The sequence below is a fragment of the Odocoileus virginianus genome, chromosome 14, assembly GCF_023699985.2.
Source record: "Odocoileus virginianus isolate 20LAN1187 ecotype Illinois chromosome 14, Ovbor_1.2, whole genome shotgun sequence".
In the NCBI taxonomy this organism is placed as follows: Eukaryota; Metazoa; Chordata; class Mammalia; order Artiodactyla; family Cervidae; genus Odocoileus; species Odocoileus virginianus.
In genome coordinates this window covers 12914843-12938993 of record NC_069687.1, presented here as the reverse complement: position 1 = coordinate 12938993, position 24151 = coordinate 12914843, and the positions used below count along the sequence as shown (strand labels likewise).

The 24151-nt window shown below is 46.3% G+C and overlaps 1 protein-coding gene across 1 annotated transcript in view; it reads left to right on the top strand.

Moving 5' to 3' along the window:
• Positions 1-1322: 1322 nt before the first annotated feature.
• ANKH (ANKH inorganic pyrophosphate transport regulator) overlaps positions 1323-24151 on the top strand; it is a 164046-nt gene continuing 141217 nt past the window's right edge. The window contains exon 1 of the mRNA XM_070476503.1: positions 1323-1950. Coding sequence (XP_070332604.1) covers positions 1855-1950 — 96 coding nt within the window. The 5' untranslated portion in view covers positions 1323-1854. The remainder of the gene's footprint in view (positions 1951-24151) is intronic.

Here is a 24151-nt window from a genome sequence, read left to right as displayed (position 1 = left end):
TAAAAGGCTTGTGCCTGGGTGTACAATTACTTTATTACTTCTAATAATTAATTTACTTACTATGCTAAGTAAACTTTAAGAGATGGGGGAGGGAGTGCAAAATAATATGAGAAAGACAGGCTAAAATACATGCAGACATACCAACCCCTCATTCAAAAATTATGAATTTCCGGAGGCAGAGCATTTAACAGGGCACAGCTCCAAGTGCAGGGCGTTTGCGAGCACACAGGTTACACGCCTATGAATGTAGACGTGCACATGAGACCTTCTGTATCCTCCTTTAAGGTACGGTGATTTCCACGCACCCTCTCCCTTCATGAGATGCCTCACGTTGCGGGCCTGGGCCCTCGGGTCACAGCGCACCAGTGCAGATAGCCATGCTGGATGTTGGCTTCTGCTGCCTGGCTCACAGTTCTGAATTTTTAGGTAAAACATTCAGCACAGCTCTTATTTACCCTGAAACCACTGGGGCAAGTGTCATAAAACAGATTTTTCTTTCCTTCTCCTTCTATACTAAAAAGAGACAGACTTTTCGAGTTTTGCTTTGTTGTTTACAATCGTGACGTCTGCAGAGGAACCTCAGCTCACAGTTGGCAAAGTCGGCTGGGGGCCGGTCTGGGCCCCCCAAAAGCCGGCGCGCCCAGTCTGGGCGCCTTTGGGCACGATGCCCGCATCCCTGCGCGCATTCCACCCCCTTCCCGTCCCCGCCCAGGGATGCGGGTCCCCGTCGCCCCTGGACACCCTGAGAGAGAGAGATGCTTGTTTTCTGGGTGTCTCCCGCCCGCCCAGAGCGAAGCCTCCATCTCTCCCGGGCCCCCAGCTGTCCAGGTGGGCCCCAAGCAGGTCCCCGCCCCGTTCGAGGCGGCCACCCGAGGATGGGGCTGGAGCGGCGCCCGCTATGGGAGGTTGGGCGGGGGGGGGGGGTCCTCCCAAACCCGCTCCTTCCCGGCCCCTGCGCGCCCCATCCCTTCCCGGGCATCCGCGCTCCAGCCGCCCGTCTCCCACACGTCCCAGCTCTTCCCGGGACAGCGCGGGGACCCCAGCCCCCTCTCTGGCCCCGCGGGGCTCGGGAGTCAGGGCCCGGCCAGGGAGCCGGGGCGGCCCCGGGGCCTCCGGATCGCTGGGTGCGCTCTCCTCCTCAGGCGTCCCCCCGGCGGCGCCCTCGTGTGCAGGCCGCGCTCGCGCCCGGCCCCCTCCAGCCCGCTTTCCCCGCAGCCCCGCGCCGCCGCCCCCACGGCGCGTCCAGGGCACCGCGCGGCCCGTGCGTGCGCAGCGCCCCCCGCGGCCGAGCGGCGCGCAGACGGCGGCGCCGGGAAGGAGGGCGCCGCCCGCCCGCCCCGGCCCGGCCCGGCCCGGCCCGGCCCGGCCCCTTCCCCAGTTCGCCGCCCGTCCCCCGCCCCCGGGGCCGCCGGCCGTGTCCGCGCCTCCGCGCCCGCCCCTGATTTCCTCCGCGCGGCGGCGGCGGCGGCGGCGGCGGCGGCAGCGCCTCGTGCGCGCGGTTATTTATTTCCGGGCCCAGAGCGCTTATAATGGAGCCGCTGTCAGCAGAGCCTCCCGCCGCCGCCGCCGCCGCCGCCGCCGCCGCTGCTGTCCCTCCTCTTTTTTTTCCCGGCAGATCTTTGTTGTGTGGGAGGGCAGCAGGGATGGACTTGAGCTTGAGGATCTCCTGCTAGAGCAGCCGCGCTTGGAGAGAGGGCGCCGCAGCCGCGAGGAGGAGCCGCCGCCACTGCCGCCGCCCCGAGGCCCCTCCGGACCCGGCCTCCGCGTCCTCCCGCGCCCCCGCCCGGCCCGCGCCTCCCGGCACAGTCCCCTCGCGGCGGCAGATGTGTGTGGGGTCAGCCCACGGCGGGGACTATGGTGAAATTCCCGGCGCTCACGCACTACTGGCCCCTGATCCGGTTCCTGGTGCCCCTGGGTATCACCAACATAGCCATCGACTTCGGGGAGCAGGTAAGCCCCGGCCACCCCCTCACCACCCCACCCCCCCCACTGGGCAGCGGCGCCCCGCACTCTGCACCCCGCGCCCAGCTCCTTGCTCCCTCTCTGCCTTGGCCTCAGATGCCCGGGCATTTAGTGGATGGGGACAGAGGCGAGTCACCTGCTCCGCGAGGCTCTTTTTAAAATCCTAGAACATTTGGTGGGGTTGACAGCTTGTCAAAGATGACTTTCCAGCATTCCATTCCCCCTCCCTCCTCCCCCCAATTATTCAGCAGACTTTTCCAGCTCTCGCTGGAAAACATGAAAAGCCCGGAGGGCTTGGAGCTTCACCTATAGAAAGGTTTTTCGTGCACGGAAGGAGTATTATGTAATTTGTGATTATGTAAACCTCTGGTTTGTGAGTAAAATGTTTCTAATAGCTTGAGTGCCGGCGATTTTATTTATCCCGAGTTTGTGGTGATGGTGATGATGGGGGGAATTTTGCATTAGAATGTGTTTAAGTTGATTTCCCAGGTACTACTTTTTTTTTTTTTTTTTTAAAGCTTGTGTATAGATTAGAGCTGTCCCAAATGTGTTCTGATAAGCTAACCATTGGCCATCTCTAGTTTGGGGTTTCTTTCTTTCTTTCTTTTTCCGTCTTGGATCACCAAAGAAGGGGCGCACATTTTTGTTTGTTGCCTTCTCATCCTTGTTTCTTTTTCCTGTTTTCCCCCATTTCTCTCCATGTGGCGTCATTGCAAATCGAGCGCAGCAGCGGGGCTTTGGTGCTTGGCACTTCCCACTCCGCTGGTGGGGACCGTTTTCGCAGGCCTCTTGCGGGATGCGGTTGCATTTTTTAAGGCTGGGAAAGAGTGTTGAGGGGAGGGGGCAGCACCTGTCACCTTGATGGGCAGGTGTCCAAATGGCCCCAGGGAGTGATTGAGCAGCACCTGCGTTGTCCTACCGTATTTCTTTTCCTTTAAGTCAACAGACTTGAAAGGATGTTTGTATAGAAAAAGCATCTATTTAGATGCACCTTTAGTTAAAAAAGAAAAAAACTAAAACAAATAGTTTTTCAAAGGGGGATACATTTGACTCCTCCTTTTGGTGAGTATCTGCTTCCTTTGTCTCTCTGTGCTCAGAACTTTTGACTGATGCCACTGTTTAGCTACCGAATGCTTAGCCCACCTTAAAAGCTACTTTTTTACTTGGAATTTTATTGCGGACAAGTGTTCACAACGTAGCAAAGCCTCTGGAGACCTCTGTCTAGCTAGGAAACCAGCTTAGTTCTTTTGATGAAACATTATGTCTTTTCTGTTGCCACTTTGCTCTGCCAGCACCTCTCCAGGGTCCCCCAAGGGCTCCACCTTCCCCCCTCCCCTCCCCTTCTTGCATAATTAACTGGTGACTTTGGGCATTTCCTCTAATCTTTGGAAAGGTTTTTAGGCCTGAACTTACTACATTGCACATTTTACACGACTTAAGTTCTATGTGTTCACCTTAAACTTTTACTATTTTCTTATCTTCTCGGAGCTGCCCTAAAGGCTCTGAGGTTGCTCAACTGATCCCTTCTTTCTGAACTATAGTGTGTGTGTGTGTGTGTGTGTGTGTGTGTGTGTGTGTGTGTGTTATAGGGATAACTGGGAGAAATGAGTATTCTTTGCCATAATTAAACGGCCTGAAACATACCACAGTGTTGCCTCACATTTGCCTTGATTTAATGCAAGGTGATATAATTAAGAATTTTACTTTAGTGTAAAGAAAGGCGCCTCCCTGAGGTCATGAAAGGGAGGCTAGACATGAAAAAAGCCATACAATCATTCTATCCTAGTGGGTCTAATTGAAATTCATCCTTGAGACGCTCAACTCCTGTTGTAGGTGACATAAGCAAAGTGCTAAGAGAGTCATCTTGTTTCACAGAAGCAAGTTTTATCAACAAGTGTTGTTTGTTTGTTTTTTTTTTTTTGAGGCCCTTATCCCTTAAGTGCCAGTGTATTTATGAGGTTACAGGCTGCCTGGTGGTGGAGATAGTTTATCAGAGTTGACAGTAGAGAGATGGAGGGAAGCAATTGATATGTTTCCAAAACCTTGCTTTGCCTTCTGGCATCAGATGATAATTTGACAAAATAGGGCAGTGTGCAAAGAACAAAACTGACTTTTTCTTATTGTAAAACTGAAGGGGAAAATTAAAGTGTGAGCTAAAGAGTGACGGGGTCTTAGGTGGGTCCTGAACAAAAGAACATTTTAGCCCAACTGCTTTGAGGCACAATAAAGAGGAGGAAAAATGATCCCATTATACGCAAATATGGGTCTACTTTAGACTTCTGAAAGTATGCAGCTCTTACACGGAGGCTTATCTAGTTCTCTAGACGGATGGACACATGTAGGTTTTACCTTCTTTCCAAGCAGGAAGGTGCGTTACACCTTGTTCTGGGTGAACAGTGATTCACATTTCAGTAATTTACTATTCCTCAAGTAGGCAGGTGACATGGGTGTCCAAAGGTCGAAACAGCCCCTGGTACACAAGCTTTCGAGAGGATGAAGAAACCCAAAATTCAAAAATAAAGCATCTCATTAGCTTTTAAGTCTCGAGAACGAAAGGATACTGAAATCATTTTAAATGTTTCTTAGGTGAAGGTTTTTCTATTCATAAACATCGCCGTTTGTGGTTTCTTTAGAAAATGTGGACAGAACTTTGAAAATCCAGCTATATGCAAGATTCCACTGAAATTTGAATAAGCTGCCCATGTGACCCTGTGAAGTTATTACAGTCATCTCAGAGCTGTTAGTGTTGGGGGGGAAGGCGCTGTGAAAAAGCCTGTGACATTCCATCCAGGGCCTCCTGATGGTTTTCCGTGGACATTATCTGTTTTGTATATCTTTTCCTGTAATGTTAAGGTCAACCAAGGAAGAAACCCGAATATTATGGAATATTTATTCTAACAAAATCTTGCATCACACTTTTTGGTTTTGATGGTGGCAGTGATTTGGAGGACGGGGCACGTGTTGAATTCTACACTGGAAAAAAAAAAGGGGGGTATATGGAATAGAATGACCTGCTTCTTAATATTAAGCATAGGCATCATAGAAAAAAATGGACTTCCCTGACGGTCCAGTGGTTAAGACTCTGAGATTCCAATGCAGGGACAAGGGTTTGACCCCTGGTCAGGGAACTGAGATCCCACATGCCATGCAGTGTGCAAAAAGGAAGAAGAAGAAGAAAGAAAGAGAGAGGACACACCCTTTATTGCAGAAACTAAAATAATGTTTGTAGAACCCTTTAGGTGTGTCGAACACTGAAAATTGTACTATATGTGAAATTATCATTTTACCTCTATTTTTACAGATTAAGACTCAAAAGGATTCATTGCTTCCGTTCACTGAGCACTTCATTTGTATTTGTAATGTCGCAGCACATGTTATACATGAGAAAAGAATCAGAGGCCTAGGCGTGTTAAGGCATAAGTTCACACAGGCAGTGCAGGGCAGAGTCAGGGTTCAAACCATATCTCCCTGGCCCTGAGCCATTCTGGTCTCTGCTTATGCTCTGAGAGCCACCCCAGGAGTTTTCTTAGAAATTTAGAAGCAAGTTCTGGCTTTTCTAATCCTAGACTTGGTTTAGATGTAATCTTAGCTGTCGTATTTTGAATTTTAAAAGACTCAACAGATGTAGGATGGTCATAACAAGGTCTTTCAGGAAAACGAGATTGTGACCAACAGGGTCATATAAGAAGGGCTCAATTATCTAGATCATTAAGTATCTTACTTTAACGAGATCAGCATAGCCTTTGGTTAAAAGTGAGGGGGAAAGGTAAGAAACAACTGATATTGCCCCAAATTGTGCAGAAATCACTTAGTCTTTATCATTCAAGCGATACAGATTGCTCAGGAAAGAAGGAAGATGCAGAGATAAGTTTTGAACGATGTGTTTCTTCAGAAGTGTCTGCAAATGTCCATTTGATGTCACTGTATCCAGAGGGCTGTGATTTCTGTTTAAAATCAAACTTGATACAAAGTCCTCGAATTCCTTAAAAGCCAAGTTCACCAAATTATGTAGACTAAACCAGTAATTTGTTTTTTAAGGTATCTATTGACACTTAAAGGTGGCACTATTGGTAAAGAACCCTCCTGCTAATGCTGGAAACCTAAGAGACACGGGTTTGATTCCTGGGTGGGGAAGATCCCCTGGAGGAGAGTACGGCCACCCGCTCCTGTATCCTTGCCTGGAGAATCCCATGGACAGAGGAGCCTGGAGGACTGCAGTCCATGGGGTCGCACAGACATATACCATGACACTTAAAACGTTAAGGACGGCTTTGCTGCGGAGATTGAAAGAGAAAAAAGATGAAGATGGTCTCACTGAGGAAGAAATGTGTTCTGTTCAGTGCCAGGCAGTTTGACCCCCAAGAGATTACTTGTTATTGCAGGTTATTTCAGATAACCGTGAGTGAATCAATCAATTTGGTTGGGGCCAATATGATACATGAAAGACCCAAGTTATCTGTGAGCGAAGAGCTTTGCATGTGAATTGTTAATTACTAGAGTAAGATGTGTGACAGGAATGTTTCACCCAGCCCCCTTTCTTACTTGTGAAACCTTTAGTTAGGTTTCCATGGTATAAGAGGGTTTCAAATTACTAACATCACAAAATGGAAAAAAAAGAGAGAGAGAAGCCCCAGAAAAGTAGCTTAATAAATATTCCCCTTGTCGACTAGTAGAGAAATGAACTCCAGCCCAGCCCAATTTTAAAAAGGTCTCCAGGAGTTATGGGAATGTTTTTTAAGTGAATGTTGTACATGGTACTACCCACTTCATCTAAGGTCGATAAGTGATGGAGAAGACGTCCCCGGGGAGAGCTTGCCCTCAGTAATAACAAAAATGGCCATTGCATGTTTCACTTTCCAAAGTACTGACAGACAGAAAAGGTGATCCCAGAATGAGTTTCTAAGTAACTGTAGGTGAGAGACTGTTTTCCGCCTTCAGTCTATTCTATCCTCATGGACTAAATCTCAAAACAACATTTCTGTTTTCAAATTATTAAAGTAACATATGCCATTTAATGTTCGGCTTGCTTGTGGGCTCAGCCGTGTTCCACTCTTTGCGAACCCATGGACTCTAGCCCACCAGGCTCCTCTGTCCATGGGATTTTCCAGGGAAGAATACTGGAATGGGTTGCCATTTCTTTCTCCAGGTGATCTTCCTAACCCAAGGATTGACCCAATCTCTTGCATTTCCTGCACTGGTAGGTGGATTCTTCACCGCTGTGCCACCTGGGAAGCCCCCAAAGTTTGGTTACATGTTAAAAAAAATGGGGGGAAATGTAAATTACCTCTAAAGCTACTGTGAAGAAAAACCCCTTTAATATTTTAGATATCTCCTGCCTTTTTTTTTTTTTTACATAATTAAGGAGATATATATACATATATAGGTATATATGTTTCACAGAACACACAGGTATTTTCCCCATATCACTTAAAGTATTTAACTGTGGTTTTAAATAGCAGCATAATTTGTGATTGTATGAACATGCATAATTTCCCTTGCTGTATATTCTCCTATTGTTTAAATGCTGAGGTTTTTTTGTTTGCTTTTTCCAGTGTTAACTTAGTGGACATCTTTGTGTAATAGGTAGATAATGTGTTTTCTCTGATTGCCTTGGGCTTTATGCCTGGCATAATTTGCTGCCTATTTCAGTTTCTCATCCATACATAGAAAATGAGGTCACTGGCAGTCTGTATTTAGTCAAGGACACTGTGGCCCTCCTTAGTTCAATTGACAGTTTACTTCTCCACTGTGTTTCCCCAGTTTTCTTTAGATGCACTGATGTATTTGCATTTAAGGTACCTCTCTTTCATTGCACTTAGGTAAATAGATTATTTCTAGGACCTCAAAGATATAATCTTGTGGTTCGTTTCTTTACTCATTTATTTATTGGGGTGGTTTGATGAGCAACCTAACTACTACTTTGTCAGAACACTTCTTCCTGCAGAAGGTAATCTAATACTTCATGCGTCAAGACAATATCTAAATCTTTTTCTAGTAACACATCAAATTCTTTAAAAGCGGTTTTAAAAGTATACCAAATAATACCATTTATGGTACCATTTCACTTTTTTGATGTAACAAGCCCAGTTTCATATTTGTGGCCAGTAATTGGTTTCCATGTCTTTTCACACTCCCTTGTCTGATCTGGGGCAATGGGGTAGGTTATGTTGGGATGAGAGGCGAGAGGTCACATGTGGAAAGTCATTCCTTTAATGTCCTGTGTAAGTCAGAATAAATATACTTGTTAAACTTATACCAGAGCGACTTGGGTCATGTCTACATTTTAAAAAATCAACTCAGTAATTTTTTTAGCACCTGTGACTTTATTAGTTGATGCAGTGTTGCTATAATGCTGCATTTTCTGGATACGAGCTATACCTCTCTGTGAGTGCATTTTCATGATAATCAAAGCTTATCCCTTAAAATGCAGATCGCTGGTTTTCTTTCTGTAGCACAAGATTGTTATTGCTGGAAAGCTATATTGCACATTTTTCTACCATATTAAATAAATACTATATGCAAATCAAAAGAACATCTTTCTGGTGGCTTGTGAATGTTGTGCAAGGAAATCAGCTGACAAGATATCCACTGACAGGTGATATTCAAAATACTTAACAAAGAGTTTGGCCAGTTTAAATAAAATAATATTATTTTATTTATAAATAAAATATAAATAATAATTTATCTGTTTGGCCAGATAAAATAAAACTAATAAGATAATAATGAATGAAAATAGCAAATACAGGTTGAATACTTGCTTTTTCATTTTCTGCTTTGGATCTGCTCTGGACCCTAGAAACTCAAATCCATTAGAAGTCCATGAAAAAAATGAAGAATATATAATTTTGGAGGCCTCCCTTGGGGGAAGAAAAGCATATATACTTTGTGACACTAGCCCTCCTGTCCTGGCCTAATTTTCTTTCTCTTCTAGATAGATTCTAGAGTCAGTGTCAGGTAGGTGACATTTGAATAAGAGAAGCATTTGACACAGCCCCTGCTCCCAAATCAGGTCCTAGTTGAGAAAACATACCGGAAAGACTTCTGCAGTCACAGCATCACAGAGCATGATGCCTCATTGCACACTGCAGTTTGTGATAAGGTGAAGCAAGGTATTCAGCACTCAAAGTAGCACACAGTGAGTGTGTGGTCTTGGCAATGAAATAGTAAGCCGTAAAGAGGTAGTTCTCACGGCCTGTCTCCCCTGCCTCCTTCTCTCCAAACCCTCCTGTCCCCAAAGCGGATACCACCTGTCTATAGAGGTGAGAATCCCATGGACAGAGGAGCCTGGCGGGCTACAGTCCATGGGTCACAAGAGTTGGACACGACTTAGCGACTAAACCATCATGGAGAGAAGAACAGAAGTCACAGGACAGGGAAATTGGTGGACTTCACATCAAGCTGTATAAACCCCAGGTTTTGTTCCTGGTTTTTGTTTTGTTTTTTAATACATATTTTTGGTCATGCCTTGTGGCATTTGGGATCTTAGTTCCTGCATGCATGTGTCAGTCGGTCATGTCCAACTCTTTGCAACCCCATGGTCTGTAGCCCACCAGGCTCCTCTGTCCATGGAATTTTTCAGGCAAAAATAGTGGAGTGGGTTGCATGCTCCAAGGGATCTTCCTGACCCGGGGATCAATCAAACCCACATCTCATGTGTCTTCTGCATTGGCACATGGGTTCTTTACCACTTGCACCACCTGGAAAACCCACTTAGTTCCCTAACCAGGGATCAGACCTATGCCCCCTTCACTGGAAGATCAGAGTTTAACCCCTGGACCATCTGGCAAGTCCCTCTGTTTTATTTTTGCTGTTTCTGTGGTTTGGGGGTCATTCAGCTGCAATGCCAACAACCAAGTACCATTCACAATGCTGAGAACAAATGAGCTTATAATGACCAAGACTGCAGTTATCTCAAGTCAGCTGATGATTTCTGCATCACAACTTTCTGGTTCTATGTTGTTTCTCCATGCCAAAAATGTTTTCCAAGTCCATCTTGGGAAGGGAAATAATTTACTTATTTGTCAGGGCAAAGGTGGTATTTATTCCACTAGATAATGAGCGTGTACATCTGGTCCAGGAAATGCCACGTGGTCCCAAGAGCAGATGGACCAGCTTCGTTTCTACTGGGGGAGTATCTCTTGGTCTGAGTTACAGCTCACAGGATCTAGCTGGTTTTTACATTTTTCATGGGGTTTTGATATCACAAGATTGGCAAGGCTTTCCATGAGACTGACGCCCGGCACTGTTGCAAGGCTGTCTTCCTGTAGGTGGGTTTGTCAGTATGAACGTGCCGCCTTCTTACCAAAGTGAGTCCACATCTCTGTCCCCAAGCTGGGGGTAGGTGAGGGGCTGGGTGGACGGCAGCCGTTTTCATCCCGCCTGGATGGGGACTGCGGCTGGACCTGGGGACCTCTGACTCCAGGCTGGGAGTAAGTTAACAGCAGAAGTAGGACTCTGGCTGAGAACTTTCAAGGATGACTAGAAAGGTGAGGCTGAGACTCCTCAGGGCATGGAACTGGAACTAAATGGCTGGAACGCAGAATGTGTACCAGCAGATTAAAGGAGCTAACTGAGCCAAGATGAGAGGGACAGGCGTTGTCTCTGTGGCTGTGATCTTCCCAGGATGCGAGAAGTAAAGGTAACTTACCTTGTGAGGCACCCAGGAAGGGTTGGTTTGGGTGGGGGAACTTTCAGGATTGTGGTCCAGCATAAGCATTTACATGGTGAGAGCCGGTCACTCCTGATTTTCTTAACTAAAGAATAATGCGTGTGTGCTAAGTCGCTTCGATCGTGTCCAACTCTTTGCAACCCTATGGAATGTAGCCCACCAGGCTCCTCTGTTCATGGGATTCTCCAGGCAAGAACACTGGAGTGGGTAGCCATTCCCTCCTCCAGGGGATCTTCCTGGCCCAGGGATTGAACCCATGCCTTTTGCAGCTTCTGTATTGCAGGTAGATTCTTTACCACTGAGCTGCCCAGGGGAAGCCAAATAATAATGAACCCACATCAATAAGCTTGTCAGCATCCCTGCTCAGTTTTTTGTCCTTTTTTTTTTTTTTTAAGAAGTATACCATTAAGTCTAGGGAAGTTTCCGAGTCATTTTTTTTTTCATTTGCCAATTGGCATAGGTGTGGCGGCTGTTTAGTGTTCTCAGAGGTGTCTTCAGGATGGTAAGAAGTATGTATACTCTTGGCCGCTGCTCCATGAACAACCCCAAGATCTGCTGGCCACCGGGTTGTGCATTTCAATACAGGGGAATGGTGATGTGGAGAATCTAAAATAGCAGATTACAAAAAAAGAGAAAGAAAGTCATCTGAGTGCTTTAAATGGTTTGGCAGGAAATTCACTGTGGCTGGGACACAGCTCCCTCCCACAACGTGTGGCCTAAACTTGACATTTTATAACGACAGAAAGCACAGAGGAGGGTAACAAATAACCATGCTTCATAAGAGAGTGGTAGCTGGTACCTCTTCAGGATCCTAGCCAAGTCCAATGCAGAAGCAACTGAAAAGACGCCTTGCCACCCGCTTGATCCTAAACAGGGAGTCAGAGGTCTCTGCTCTGCTTTAGACTCACATTCAGCTCTGTTTCCCTGGAGCTCTGCCAGGGAGCTTGTTTTTTCTTGGACGGTTATGGTTCCACCCCCTCCCGTTTCCTTTGTAGGGCTGCATCACCTGGAGTCCCACGTGAGGTCAGGGTGGACCTCCCGGCCTCCCACACTGAGCCTCACATCTTTGCGTGTCAACACCACCTGCGCCTCACACCTCCTGGGCTGCTTACCAAACCCAGGGAGGCTCCCTAGCGCTGTTGGCAGTTTAGTCCAAGTGTTTACCAGGCTTCCCTGGATGAGCCAGTCTTTTAGGAGCCTGGACTTAGTTCCCAAGATCCACTGTAGGGCCCCGAGCGATTGGTGGCTGAGATGCAGAACCATTTTTGTTTTCCTAAAATTCATGATTAATTGCTTTCAGGCTTCATATGTCCTCTTTCAGGGGAGGAGCCTGTTTTTCTTTCCTTTTTCCATTTATATGCAGTGAAATGTACAGATCTTACGTGAACAGGTCCATGAGTTTTGAGCGATGACAAATGTATACCCGTATATAACCCACACCCTGATGGCTCAGTGGGTGAAGAGTCCGCCTGCAATGCAGGAGACCCAGGAGATGTGAGTTCAATCCCTGGTTCAGGAAGATCCCCCGGAAAAGAATATGGCAACCTGTTGCAGTATTCTTGCCTGAAAAATCCCATGGACAGGGGAGCCTGTTCGGCTTCAGTCTAAAGGGTCGCACAGAGTTGTGCACAACTAGGCAACTAAATGCACACACACCAGTCAAGATAGGGAGCGTTTCCATCAGCCCGGAAGGTTTCTGGTACCCCCTCTCCCAGGGGCCAGCTGCTGTTCCAAGTGCTGTGGGAGCCTTTTTAATTGCTTGGACAAAGTGACACGCATGCCTTCGGTCCCAGATAACTGAGTTTGAGACCGCTCATTGTTATTACAGACTGTAGCCCTGTTACTCTTTCCTGCTGCAAAAAAGGGCTCAATCTTGTGGATTTTAGTGGGTGTAAGGCAGGTGGACAATTTGACTTTCCATGTGAAATAACTTTCCTCCTTATTTGGTACTATTTGGTGCTTTTAATTCTTCAATGAGTGTACACCCGTCAGTTATATGATCATTTTGATTTTCAGATATGCTTCAAAATTAAAGTCTGCTTAGAAAGCTGGCATCATAAAGTGAAAGGTGGTACATACATACAATGGACTCTTTCCAGTCCTAAAACAGAAATGAAATCACGATGTATGCAACAGCATGGATGAACTTTGATGCTATGTGAAATAAGCCAGACACAAAAGGACGTGCTCCTGTGTGTGTGGATGCCTCCACCTGTATGCAGTACCTCAAACAGTCTTACATCATAGAGGCAGAGGGTGGAATAGCAGTTACTAGGGTTTAAGGGAGGGAGGAATTCGAGCTATTGTGTAATAGCTAGAGTTTCAGTTTGGAATGACAAAGTTCTGAAGATGGATGGTGGTGACAGTTACACAATACTGTGAATGTACATAATCCCACTGAACTGTACACTTCTAAATCAGGGATCCTCTGCCTTCGAGATCTTAATGCCTGATGATCTGAGGTGGAGCCGATGTAAGAATAATAGAAATAAAGTGACAATAAATATAATGCACTTGAATCATTCCCAAACCATCCCCCCCCCCTTCATCCCATCTGTGGAAAAAATTGTCTTCCGCAAAACCAGGCCCTGGTGCCAGAGAAGTTGGGGAATGCTGCTTTAAAAGGTGAACATAATAAATTTTATGGTATGTATATTTTATCAAAATTTTAAAATTTTCATGAACTGCATAAGCTACTCAGAAAGCCAGTGGCTTTTGAAGAGGGCCTCTCTTTAAAAAAAAAAAAGTTTATTAATTTTATTCTAGTTATAGTCATTGTATAAAGAAGGAAAATAAAAGTATAGAAAAGAAAGGGCTTCCCTGATAGCTCAGAAGGTAAAGAATCTGCCTAGAGTGCAGGAGACCTGGGTTCAATCCCTGGGTGGGGAAGATCCCCTGGAGAAGGGAATGGCAATCCACTCCAGTGTTCTTGCCTGGAAAATCCCATGGGCAGAGGAGCCCGGCAGTCTGTAGTCCATGGGGTCGCAAAGAGTCAGACATGACTGAGCAACTAACACTTTCACTTTTCTTCATAGAGAAGAAAATAAAAATATATAACATAGTCTCTAGATGCACCTCCCCCCGACACCTAGAACTAGTGCTGTTTATTATTTTAGTGCTTGCCCTTCTCATTTCTTTTCTATCTGTATATTCTAAAACAAAATTGCAGCCTTTTTCCATTTTACCTCAGAGGCAAGTTTCCCTTGATTTTTCAGTATTCATCTCAAATGGCGTTCTTTCACAAGGATACGCCATTCCCAAGTTAACTGACCCTCTGCAGCTGGATTTCTGTTCCATTCTGTTACGAACAGTGCTCTGAAACGTGTTTGCTCAGGAATCTGTGTTTCTGATTATCTCTTTGGATTAACACTAGAAATGCCTGTGGGCTGGTGCCCCTTTTCAAGGCTTGCCCTGTGTGTGACACCACACGGTCGTCCCAGTTGACCCAGTTTCTCCTGCAGTCGCCCACTGGATTGCGGACCCAGCCTGAGCAGGCATTCCCACCCTCAATACTAGAATCGGTGTTCTAGTTCTCTCAAAGCCACGTGGTACTGAGCTCCTTCAAGTGACTTCTTGTATGAAAAGCATGTTTTAAATGCTGAGAGATCAATGTAGTGTTTCATCATGTAATACTTTAAAATTCTTTCAGGCCATAATTCTTTCCAGGAAGCACATATCAATACGTTCACTACCCAAAGTGAAAGAGGTAGTTACTTAGTGGTGTCCAACTCTTTGCCACCCCAGGGACTGTAACCCACCAGGCTTGTCTCTCTGTGGAATTCTCCAGGCAGGAAGACTGGAGCGGGTTGCCATTTCCTTCTTTACAGAATCTTCCTGACCCTGGGATCGAACCTGGGTCTCCCACATGTCAGGCAGATTCTTTACTGCCTGAGCCAGCAGGGAAGTCCAGCCACGTGCCCGCTTGAAGCTGGACATGAGCCCGGGAAGGAAGAGGGGAGTGAGTTGGTTTGACTCTTGTATGTCTGGGAAGATACCTGTCCCTGCAGGTTTCAAGGCAGAGAAAAGGGCTTTTTTTTTTTTTCAATGAATCCAGTGATGCTCAAGAAGTGTGTTTCCCAAACTTATTGTGTGAATTCATGGGAGGGGGAAGGAAAAGTAACCCATCTTCCAAGGTGTCAGGTCCTGCCTGAGACACCTGGCATGTACTGTGGGGGTGTCCCCACCCCCACTTTAAAGATGAACAGATTGAATAGCTGTGCCAGGTCATTGAGCCTCTGCAGAGCCGCCAGGCTTCTCTGACCGGTGGCTGATGCCTGGAGTCTCAGACGAGAATGTTTGGAGTTGCCTGTGTTCTAAGGAAGGGCGAAGCTAGTGATATTTAGGGGAAAGGGAAGATAAAAGGTCCTCCTCTCTTTTCTACTCTCCTTGACTGTGACTTCTTGCTTTAACCCAATCACCTTGCTATTTAGAGCCCACTTTGGAGAAAAGGGGCAGCGTGGACCGAGGGAGATGGTTCAGGCTGATTGAGAGATGCACTGGATTCCTGTGGTTTCTCCTCTGTAGTTTCTAGCAGCGCTGCAAGCTCACCTCAGCATGGCTGAGAGAAAGAACTTCCACTTCTGCCAGGCCCCCTGCACATGACCTCCTTCGTCTGTGCACCGCCCCCCCCCCAGCTCTGTGACCTTGAGCAAAGGCCTTGACTTTTGGGGCCTTCAGTTTTCCCAGTTGTTAAATGGGTGTAGAGGGTTTCCATCCTTTCTTTTGAAAGTGTAGACCACCCAGATACTGGACACAGAAGAGCTTTGAAAAACATGTAAAGCAATATGCTAGGGCTTTATGCCAGGCAGGCTGCTGCTATGCCTGTTTATTTTCACCCATCCTTGACTAGAGCTGACCTTTCTTCCCTTGTATTGAATTTGTGCCTTGCGTTAAGGGAACTTGTTAAACTAGGGCCAGTTAGGGGCAAGCAGAAGTATGCTAGAGGACAGATGCTGGAAATACTTGGCTTTTACAACATGTGCGTCAGCAATATTTCTGCTGGGTTCCCCCACTTTGGGGGAAAGATGTTTACGGCTGCATCTACTCAGTAATACTTTTTTTGTTTGTTTGTTTTAGTTGAGTTACTAAGACTTAGGTAATGTGCTTTTTGAAATGATAGGTTAAATTTCCATTTACCCTTAATCATAGGTGGCTGTTTGGCACAGATTTGGGGGAGGGTGGCTACAGGGACCACTGACTGCTTCTCTAATCTAGACATATAAATAGGAGCAAGCCTTTTTCAAAAGGCTTCCCTGGTAGCTCAGATGGTAAAGAATCCATCTGCAATGCAGGAGACCCTGCTTTGATTCCTGGGTCAGGAAGCTCCCCTGGAGAAGGAAATGACTACCCACTCCAGTATTCTGGCCTGGAGAATCCCATGGGCTTATATATAGTCCATGGGGTCACAAAGAGTCAAACACAACTGAGCAACTTTCACTTTCTGGCAGTAACACACCAAGATGTTTGAAACCAAGTTTGGGGGCTGCTTAATGAGTTGAAAGTTGTCACCCTCTTTCTTAGGTGCTTAGTACATAATTTTGGAGTGTTTTCACTATTAAATGGAGCATCATTTCACTATTAATGGATAATATGGGACACAGTGGGCAAGGGTGTCTTCATGAATGTGTTCCTTCAACAGGTGTTTCTTGAACACCTTCGATGTGGCAGGTCCAGTGCTAGTCACTAAAGATGAAATAGGAAAAAGACTGACTCAACCCTTGCAGGTGCAGTAATTAATCCAGAAAGGCAAGCAGACAGGCAGGCCCCTATCAAAGAATGTGATCAAGTCTGAGATAGAAGAAGAATAGGGTGTTTATCCCAGGACTGTAAGTGTCAGGTCAAGCTGAGACCAGAGATCTAGAGATCTTGCTTCTGGAAAGCAAGAGAATTCCAGGTGAAAATTGGCAGATGCTTGATATGACTGGGACATGGGACAAGCCAGGAGCAGGCAGGAGGGCGGGTGGCCAGGTGAGCAGAACCCAGACGGGGGAGGACCCACTCGGTCAGGGTAAGAAGTTCTGCCTTGATCATTAGGGCAGTGGGGAATTTTGAAGGGTTCTCAGTGGGGGTGTGGTTTGCTTGGATTTGCCTGTTTGAAAGGTGACTTTGGTTCCAGTGTGGCTAATGAATGAGACGGTGGTGAGAACAGAGACGGGGAAACTAATCGAGATGCTCTAGTGGCCACCATCAGACAGACAGAGGCAGATGACCTGGAGCAGGGCTGGGGCAGGGAGGGAGGGCTACAAGAGAAATGATGTCTAGAGTCAAACAGCCTTGGCCGCTGATCAGGTGGGCTAGGAGAAGGTGATGCCAATGGTGATGTTACCCAGCTTTAAAAGAGCTGGTTTGGAATGAAGAGAGTGAGTTCCATCTCAGTCGTGTTAATTCATTGATGACTGGATTTAGTGACATGTTTCAAACTTGCTTGCCTGAAAGAGAAGACAAGTTATGCATAACAGTGGGAACGGCGATAAATAGTATCCTGATCATATTGCTGCTGTTTGTCTCTCTCTCCTGCCCTTCCTCTCAAAGGGGCAACTCCATTGTGTTATCCCTAAATGGGAGCTTTTTGCATTTTTACCTAAATGCACATACTATGAGTATTCAGTTTTTTTCTTCACAATGTAAACATGCTTTTTTGTAATACAGTCATTTCTCAGCCATTTGCCTTAAAGGAAACAATGATTGGAAAATTCAAAAACGCTTCTGAATATTTGGCGTTGGAATACATCTAGGACTTTGGGGGAAGCATGTTTATCTGCTTCATCATCGTGCTGTGCTAAGGATACTATTACAGTTAGACTCGGTGCCTGGTGACAGCAGAGAGGTGCCATCTGGAATTAAATTTGATGAGGCTCCGTAGTTTTGCTCCATCTCTCTATATTAAATGTTTACTGCATAAACAGCAGAGAGGGGACCAACCTTAGAGGGATTCTTTTTATGGTTTTATATTTGTTTGTGTGTTTGTATTTGGTATTGTCTGCAGCTTACAGCCTGGTTGTAATTCATAAACCTTATTGAGAATACATTTTACTCTAAAAATAATATGATAAATTGTGGGAAGATTTCCAGGCCAGTCGACCAAAGTTACATAACCCCTAACGTTAGTAAAATATTATCTATTTGCACCAAAAAGTAGTAGAAAATCATGCTGTTAGAATAGTAGTCATTGGGGAAAGCAGTGATGCTGAAAAATATTGTTTATCTTAATTAACTTTACAAACAGTTGGCTTCGTAAAACGTAGGGAAGGTGCTGGCATTTGGGAGGGGAAGAGATGGGTCCCCAGGCCTTCGAGACTGGGTGAATTTAAAATCAGAATGTCTTCTCCATCCGCGTGCCTCATTAGCTGTGATTGTGGTCATTTGAGAACTCATAAACGGGAGTGTCCGACAGTCCTTGGAGGATGACTTGACAAGACTTGGAAGAGAGATGTGAACCAGATTTCCTGGAGTGGAATTAACAGAAGGGACTGGGCAGATTCCCCTGGATGGACTGTGGGAGAAATGGAGAGTATGAGGCTGGACGCCCCTGTAGACTGCTGTGGGACCCCTGCTTCCTGCTGGTATTGGGGACCCAGGGCAGCTGGGGTGGGGGTGGGGTGGGGATGGGGATAAGAGGAAAATCACGTGCCTTCATCCACTTCCATGGGAAACCACTGCCTGCAACCTGGAGGCATCTAAAGTCTGCAGAGGTGAGCCTCCCCCACTAGTGGGACGGGGAAGGCAATTTTAAATGTTTTCATGTGGAAAATAACTCTGATTTCTTTATGGCTAGAGAAATACTTGCTCTGCTGGTCACAATCAGTAGCTCCCTGGATTTCAGAATTCATCCTCCCTGCTCTCTAGTTTATTGTGACCTAACCACTCCAGTATTCTTACCAGGATAATCCAATGGACAAAGGAGCCCATCGGGCTCTAGTCCATGCGGTCGTAAAAGAGTGGGACACAACCGAGAGACTGAACATGTCTTAGGTGCCTAGCTGATTTTCACAGGCCTTGCCACTTCTATATCATGTTTCCTTTTCTGCAATTAGTCTGTAAGTGGCATTCAAATTCTAATTTTAAGTGTGTTATCACTAAGTTTTCTAGTGAGAATAACATTTTAAAACAGCTACTGATATTTATTGATGTAGGCTTACCTGTGCCCTCATTGCAATGGATATCTTCTTGAAAACTATTCAAAATGAAGCATTTAATAGTAAGACACCAATAAGCTACTGGGAAGCTGAGAACTGAGATGAGACTTGGGGGAAGTGAAAATATTTTCTGTAATTGGACCATATCCATATTGTAAAAGGAATACTTCTAATATGTGTGTGTGTGTGTATGTGTGTGTGTGTGTGTGTGTGTGTGGGTGTGGTGTGGTCGTGGTTTAGTTGTGCCCAACTCTTGCAACTCCATGGACTGGGAACCTACCAGGGTCCTCTGTCCATGGGATTCTCCAGGCAAGAATATTGGAGTTGATATCCATTTCCTTCTCCAGGGGATCTTCCTGACCCAGGAATCAAACCTGGGTCTCCTGCATTGCAGGTGGATTCTTTAGCAACTGAGCTACCAGGGAAGCCCGTGTGTGTATGTGTGTATATGTATGTGTTAGTTGCTCAGTCGTGTCCGACTCTTTGCACGCCCCTGGACTGTAGCCCACCAGGCTCCTCTGTCCATGGGATTCTCCAGGCAGGAAGGCTGGAGCAGGTTGCCATTTCCTTCTCCAGCAGATCTTCCCCACGTAGGAATCGAACCCAGGTCTCCTGCGTTGCAGACAGATTCTTTACTGTCTAAGCCATGAGGGAAGCCGTGTGTGTGTGTGTGTGTGTGTGTGTATCCATATATGGATATATATATATATATGTCCAAATACATTTGTTTCTTTTTCTAAGAGTCAACCAGGGTTGTTATAAATACCTTAAATTAAAAGGGAGGTGTAAAACAAATGTTTAACCCAGGTTTGTTTTTTTAAGTTCAGCAGAAATGGTCGGTCTTTTCTCAGGGTGCTGTAAATGAGCAGGGACTGGTGTGCCTGCAGCACAGAAAGCTAAACTCTGAGAGCAGGCGTTTGCAGCGAAGTTAGGGTTTGTTGCAGGGCGTCAGGCAAGGGAGCGGGAGACAGCCTCAGATCCGCAGCCACTTGGTCTTTTGGCTGGGGCTGTTTTTAAAGGGGAAGAACGTAGAAGCTGGGGTTAATCATCATCTTGTGATATCTCCTGCCATCGCTTGATTGTAGCCATAGGGGTTCAGGGTGTCCCCCCGCTGCCTTCTCTGACCAGGTGTTCCATGGCTCGGGGGTCTGTTAGCTTATCTTGCTCTGGAGAAGCCACCTGAATCCGTATGTTAATGATTATATCTACAATAGCGATTATAGTACGGTAACAGCATTAACAGCGGCAATTTTAGTCTTCTGATTATGGTCGCTGAGTGTTCAGTTACCCAGGATTAAGGGCGGAGGGGACAAGGAGGGGAATAAAGTTTTGGATAGAGAGATTAATCATCAACTCGGCAAGGGAACTCAGATTGAGGGGGACTCGTTTTTTCTCTTTGTTGTTGTTTTTTTCTTTCATGATCCAGTTGGATTTATTCCAGGATTATGAGGGTGATTTAACACTTGCATATCAACCAGTGTGGTGCACGACATCAACAAAAGGAAGGATAAAAATCACATGGTCAGCTCTCTCTCTTTTTTAACACCAAAACATTTTGTATGGGGGTGTAGCCAATTAACAATGTTGTGATAGTTCCAGGTGGACAGTGAAGGGACTCAGCCATACATATACCTGTATCCATTCTCCCCCAAACCTGGGGGGGGGGGGTGTCTCAATTTTCATGCAACAAAATGAACATTGCCCTTTCCCTTCCCTGGGGCACACTTCACATTTGGAGAGCACTTCACAGTTTATAAAATATATTCTCACTGAATGCAATAGTTGTGGCACAACCCCCGGGCATGTTGGGTGACCCTTTTGGGGAGAATCTGAAGCCATCAGCAGGGGATGGCTGTGGAAGATGAACCTGGACATGAGAACCCAGTGGTCCCCAGCCCTCACTGCCCCCTCCCCTCTCTGAGGCGAGCCTCATCTTCCTTCTGTGCCCTGGAGGGTGCTTCTTCACAGGGGTCCCCTTGAGCATGGAGGAGTACGGAGTCCAGTCTTGGCGTTACAGAAATCGGCATGAGCTGTAGGGAGCTCCTGGGAGCCGGGGATTTATGCTCGGGTCAGCAGATCACAGCTGGAGGACCGCCTTCCTTCCCTGTGCGTCTCGCTGGACTAAGCCTCCTCTTCTTCCTCCTGTCCGAGGGTCCGCTCTATCCTCAGAACGAGTATGCGTGCTTCCCCTCCAGCACTAAAGTGGGGTCACAGCCCAGGCTTAGTAGTTCAGAGCCACTTGCTGGCTCCACCCTGTCCTCCTGGAAGCCTGTCCTCTTGTTTATTCACTGCTCTGTCCTTCAGCATCCCTCCCTGCCTGCAGCTCTGCCTTCCCCAAACCGCAGATAGTCTCCTCCTGCCCCTCCCTCTCTCCTCTGAACATGAGTGCCTCCTGGTCCTTTCCCTTATCTATGCGGCAGAGTATCGCTGTCTTCAAATCTAATCAAGTGAAAAGAAAAAAAAACGCTCCATGTGGGCTTCCTGGGCTCTCATTGGCTGTACCTTCTGGAAGACTGCAGTTTCCTTGCTTTCGGCACCTTTTCATAAATCATGTCTCTCTCTCTTTCTTTTTTTTAAGATTTTTTTTTTCCTTCCAAGCATTCATTAATTTCAGATTAGTCTCCCCAGGTTTCTGCCCGGCTGAGTTTCTTGCCTTTTCACGGCAGCTGGCTCCAGAAGCAAGCAGACCTTCGTTCCACCCTTCCCCGGGGCCTCTAGGCTCTGCTGCCCTCTGCACCTGGTCCATCTCCGCCATCCACGGCATCTCCATGGTTACATGTCTGTCTCCCCATCCCCCCACGAACCCCTGAGGGCAACTGATGCCACCTACCTACTGTGAGGAAGGGGAGCCCCGGGCTCCCCTTCCTACAGCTTTCAGGAGCCTCAGAAGGCACAAGTGAGGTAACTGGGTGCAGTGAACCCCCTTCCTGACAACATAAGCCACGTGACACCTGCGATTTGCTCAGGGTTGATGGGGCTGGCGTCCCAGTGTGCAACCAGGGTGGCCTCCCTCCTCTCCCAGCCAGGAAGCAGCTGAAACAGTGATGGATCTGGAGGGGATTACTAGCAGCACAGACTTGATATTTGGGCTTGTCAGCTGGTCTTAAGTAGACACCTGGAAGATTGAATACCTTGAAAAACAGTTATTCTTGTGTTTGGGTGAGAAATCCTTCTCTGGTGAAATAAAACATACAGAATGATGCCTTATCGGGAAGGTGATTTCAGCCCGAGGGGAAGGGGGGTGATTTGTGACCACTGGGGTGCCTGCCTGATGCGGAGACAGTCTTAACCGTACAAGGTGCATCGTCCCAGGGAGGTGGGGGAGGGTGCCCAGGAGACCCCCGACCAATCCAGCCCTCAACCCTGAGAGTCCACAAAGACCAACTCCTCGTTAGCGATGCACATTAGACCAGTATCTCAGTGCACGAGGATCTTGTTTGATTGACAGCTATCTTCATCCAGGGCAGAGGACTCACCCTGCACAACCATGGCGAGAATTAGACTGAGAAGATCCAGATCTAATGTGAAGAACAGCGTTATAATATTAGCTATTGTCTCCTAAGAAAGAGCATTCTGCACTTTTTGGGTCATCAGAGGGGGCTTTGGCCAAAGCAAAACACTCTAAATATGCCATATTGTATGTCATGGCAATGACAATATTACATGTTATAGCATGGGATTGGAACGGAGTAACACTGGAGTGACAGTCATCTGATAGCTACCAAACACTGTTGCTATTAAGCTCGCTTTCCCTACCTCTATCTGTCCAGCATTTAGCCTTCAGTTCAGTTCAGTCGCTCAGTCATGTCTGACTCTTTGTGACCCCGTGGACTGCAGCACGCCAGGCCTCCCTGTCCATCACCAACTTCCAGAGTTTACCCACACTCATGTCCATTGAGTCGGTGATGCCATCCAACCATCTCATCTTCTGTCATCCCGTTCTCCTCCCGCCTTCAATCTTTCCCAACATTTAGCCTAATAACCTGCCAAAATTTCTGTACAAATAAAGTTTAGTAATCACAGTTTATAAGCGCTCTCTCTATTTAATGCTGTAGGAGGGGAAAGTCCCTTGCTATGTGTGCTCAGTCATGTCCAACTCTTTGCGACCCCGTGGACTCTAGCCCACCAGGCTCCTCTGTCCATGGAATTCTCCAGGCAAGAATACTGGAGGGGGTTGCCATTTCCTACTCAGAAGGGATTCTGATTTTGTTACATCATGATTTCGTTACATCATTTACTATTTACACAGAGGGAGAAAATGTGATCAGGAATAGAACTTGAATGCTTTCCTCCCCAAAAGCTAAATGAGATGGCAAGAGACGAAATGCATTTGGGACTTAACCACTGCATTGAGTTTATAAAAAAGAAATCTGATCTCCAGTATATGCAGTTCCTTAGCAACTGAGGTTGAGGTGCAAATCCAAAGGGGAAACCGTGGAAATAAGAGTGGTATGTTTTTAAAACACAGCACTGTTTGGTAAACTAAACTCTGTTCTCTTTTCCCCATGATATGACATGTACTTGTTTGCATTTATTTCCCTTCTGAGGTTATTAAATCATCAAGTACATAACCCGGCAACATTCTATTCGTTTTCTGTCATTTGAGGTTTCCCTTAGTCTGATGTAAAATATTTACAGGTTGTTTGAAATAAGCTAGATTTTCTTTTTAATAGGATGGAGCTAATTTTAAAAAAAGGAAAGAAACAACACAGAACAGAAACCTTAGAAAGCAAAGCATGGATTTGCCATAAAGCTGATGGTAGGACTTCGAAAACAAAGCATGCAATCCAGACTGGATGAGAACAGTACAATTAATCCCTTCGTGACTGCCCGCTCCTCTCGTCTGCGTGTCAGTGTGGTTTTCCAAAATATAGAGATAACTGTTTTATGCATGTGGTGTTGTCCCTTTTCAGGGCGGACAGCTCCTAAGCTTGGAAGCATTTTTGCTGCTCCTCTGAGATGTGTTTGCATTTTGTAGTTTTTCTGTTTGTTTTTAGTGGGGAAGGGGGTGAGATGCTGGGGAGGGTAGAGAGAGATGAAACATTCTTTTCCTTTCAATAGATCATGAAAAATAATTTATCCCTTACCTTTCCTCATAATGAGATGTCATCTGCTTCCTAACAGTCACTCTTGCGAAAGGTACAGTCATGACATTTGAAGTTTCTCATCATTAAAGAACAGAGTGTCCCATTAAAAAAAAAAAGCAAACTGAGCATCCTTCCTGAATTTTTCCATTGTAGTTTTTTGTGGGATGTCCTAACGAGCTGTGGTTATTTAGAAACACACGGTCCTCCCTTGCTCTCCATCCTCAGCTTGTCAGAGAGGCTGGGTCCCTGTCTGCAGGCACAGGACAAATGGCATCTGTCCCTCTGCCAACCTCTGTGCT